The sequence below is a fragment of the Cyprinodon variegatus genome, unplaced genomic scaffold, assembly GCF_000732505.1.
Source record: "Cyprinodon variegatus isolate N-32 unplaced genomic scaffold, C_variegatus-1.0 Scaffold49, whole genome shotgun sequence".
Lineage (NCBI taxonomy): Eukaryota > Metazoa > Chordata > Actinopteri > Cyprinodontiformes > Cyprinodontidae > Cyprinodon > Cyprinodon variegatus.
In genome coordinates, this window is record NW_015150502.1 from 325,288 (window position 1) to 327,304 (window position 2,017).

At 38.7% G+C, this 2,017-nt stretch overlaps 1 protein-coding gene across 1 annotated transcript in view; it reads right to left on the reverse strand.

Moving 5' to 3' along the window:
* The window catches only part of LOC107082272 (neuropeptide Y receptor type 2-like), a 105,047-nt gene that overhangs the window by 4,926 nt on the left and 98,104 nt on the right, over window positions 1-2,017 (reverse strand). Inside the window, exon 5 of the mRNA XM_015370871.1 lies at window positions 1,330-1,483. Within this exon, the coding sequence (XP_015226357.1) occupies window positions 1,330-1,483 (154 nt within the window). The remainder of the gene's footprint in view (window positions 1-1,329; window positions 1,484-2,017) is intronic.

Sequence of the window (2,017 nt, forward strand, 5' to 3'; positions counted from 1 at the left end):
GCAAGCTGCATATAGGTCAGGGCATTGATGGCGTGTCAGTTTCTGATACGGACAGCTAAGCATCCACCTGATGCAGCACATAGACTCATAAGGTATAAGAAGCAGGAGATGACCTTGTTCGGGGCTCAATCTTTGCCGGACGCTCGCGGACGTGATTTTTGAGCCCACAGCTGTGCAAGCTCCAAGCATTTTTCTCTGTCCTGTAACGACCTGATCTGGAATAAACTCTGTTACTTTTTTACTCCTGTTTTATAGTAGACATGGACAGCAACATGTTATTAATAAACCTTAAGAAAGAATCTGGTTTGTTATGGGAAGAAGCTAGGTCTGGTCTACAAACACCCCTCACGCAGGGGAATTGCCTTGCAGGTGAAACAGACTGAGTGAAAACTTTTATAGTAAGTAAATAGGATAAAGTAATATATGAAATAAGAGAAACTAAATTTTCCGACCACACTACTCCAATAACATTGCCAGATCTTTATTATCTTAGCAAAGTCAATGTTACCATTTTGCTTGAGGTAGTTTAGTTAAAGAAAGGATAGAAATAATTACTTTTAGTAATGTTTCCTAAAGCATGTGATTTCTGGTTACCCATAAACAGGACATAGGAAGGGGCTTGATTAATAAATATTTGATAAGAAACTACATAGACAATAGAAAACCAGGGTGACAGCAACAGGGTTTGAACAGAGGATCAAACTGTAAGGTGACATAAAACACAGACATAAATACCACAGGGATTCAAAAAAAAATTCAAATTAAAAAATGAAATAGAATTTTTTTGAATTGAAAAAGCTTCCTGGATGGGATGCGAAACGTCTTAAAACATGGAAACAAAGTCCAGTGGATTTTTTTTTTTTTTTTTTTTTTTTGTACTTTTCTGGAATGACTATGACCTGGATGAATCTTCACCAGCATACAAAGGGATTGGGAATTATAAAGAAATAAGGGCAGGATTAATAATACAAAAAAAGTTCATTCATATTTCTAATTTAGATCTATATACCAGCTCCATGTCAGACTTTTATGTGAAAAACGACAAAGTAATTCTTTTTAGAAAGATGAAACTTAAACGTGTAAAGCTGAACCTTTGGTAGCATTCAGGAGTAGAAATTACGCTAAGTGCAGAAATCAGAACTGAGGGAGATAAAAGAGAGTAAAGGGGTGTAAAGGCAGCAGCTCAGTAGAAAGAAGAATCATGAAGAGAAAGAGTAATAAAAAGGAGAGACGGAGGAATGAAGGAACAGAAAGGAACTACATGATCAAAGCACAAGGTTGGAGGGAAAAATGTTTGCTTCTTCAGCGTGTGTGTTAAACTGTTAGTACCTGTATGGTGTGCCCTGGCTCCAGCGTAAATGAGCCATACTCTCTAAAGATGGCCATAGGGCTGGCGAGCACGGCACTCAGTACCCAGGTTAGCGCTATCACCCCGAAGCACACATCTTTCCTCATCCTGGTCTCCAGGTGGTACACGATGCACCTGGAACACACAAACACGGCCTGAGTCCAGCTTGTAAAACATCTACTAATGATCGCCACTGATCTATTATGGATGGTGGAGCTGGTGAGAATTTCATGAAAGGCTAAAACAAGCAGCAGAAGAGTGTTCTGACCTTGTAATATTCAGATTTAACCTACTGCCTGCATTGGGAGAACTGGCACAGTAGCTGTATGGATTATTTAAGTTGTGTCTCTCGCCTGGGAGCAGTTTGCTATTTATTAGGCTTCCTAGTGGTTTTATAATCCCAATTAAAGCCGAGAAACACAACACTCAAAAGGAGAATCAAGAATCTTTATTGTCATCATTACAGTGTCACAAAATTCCTAGAAGGAGCACATTATATGGCGACGATCTTAAAAAACAACAGTAAAAAATGTAAAACAGCTTTATGGTGCATTCACAACAAATGCAAACCCTGCAGGGAAAAACAAACACACAAATAAACAGAAAAAACACTTTGCTTGCTTGACATGTGGGTAGACATTTGCGGGTTGTGACATTAATCACGACATT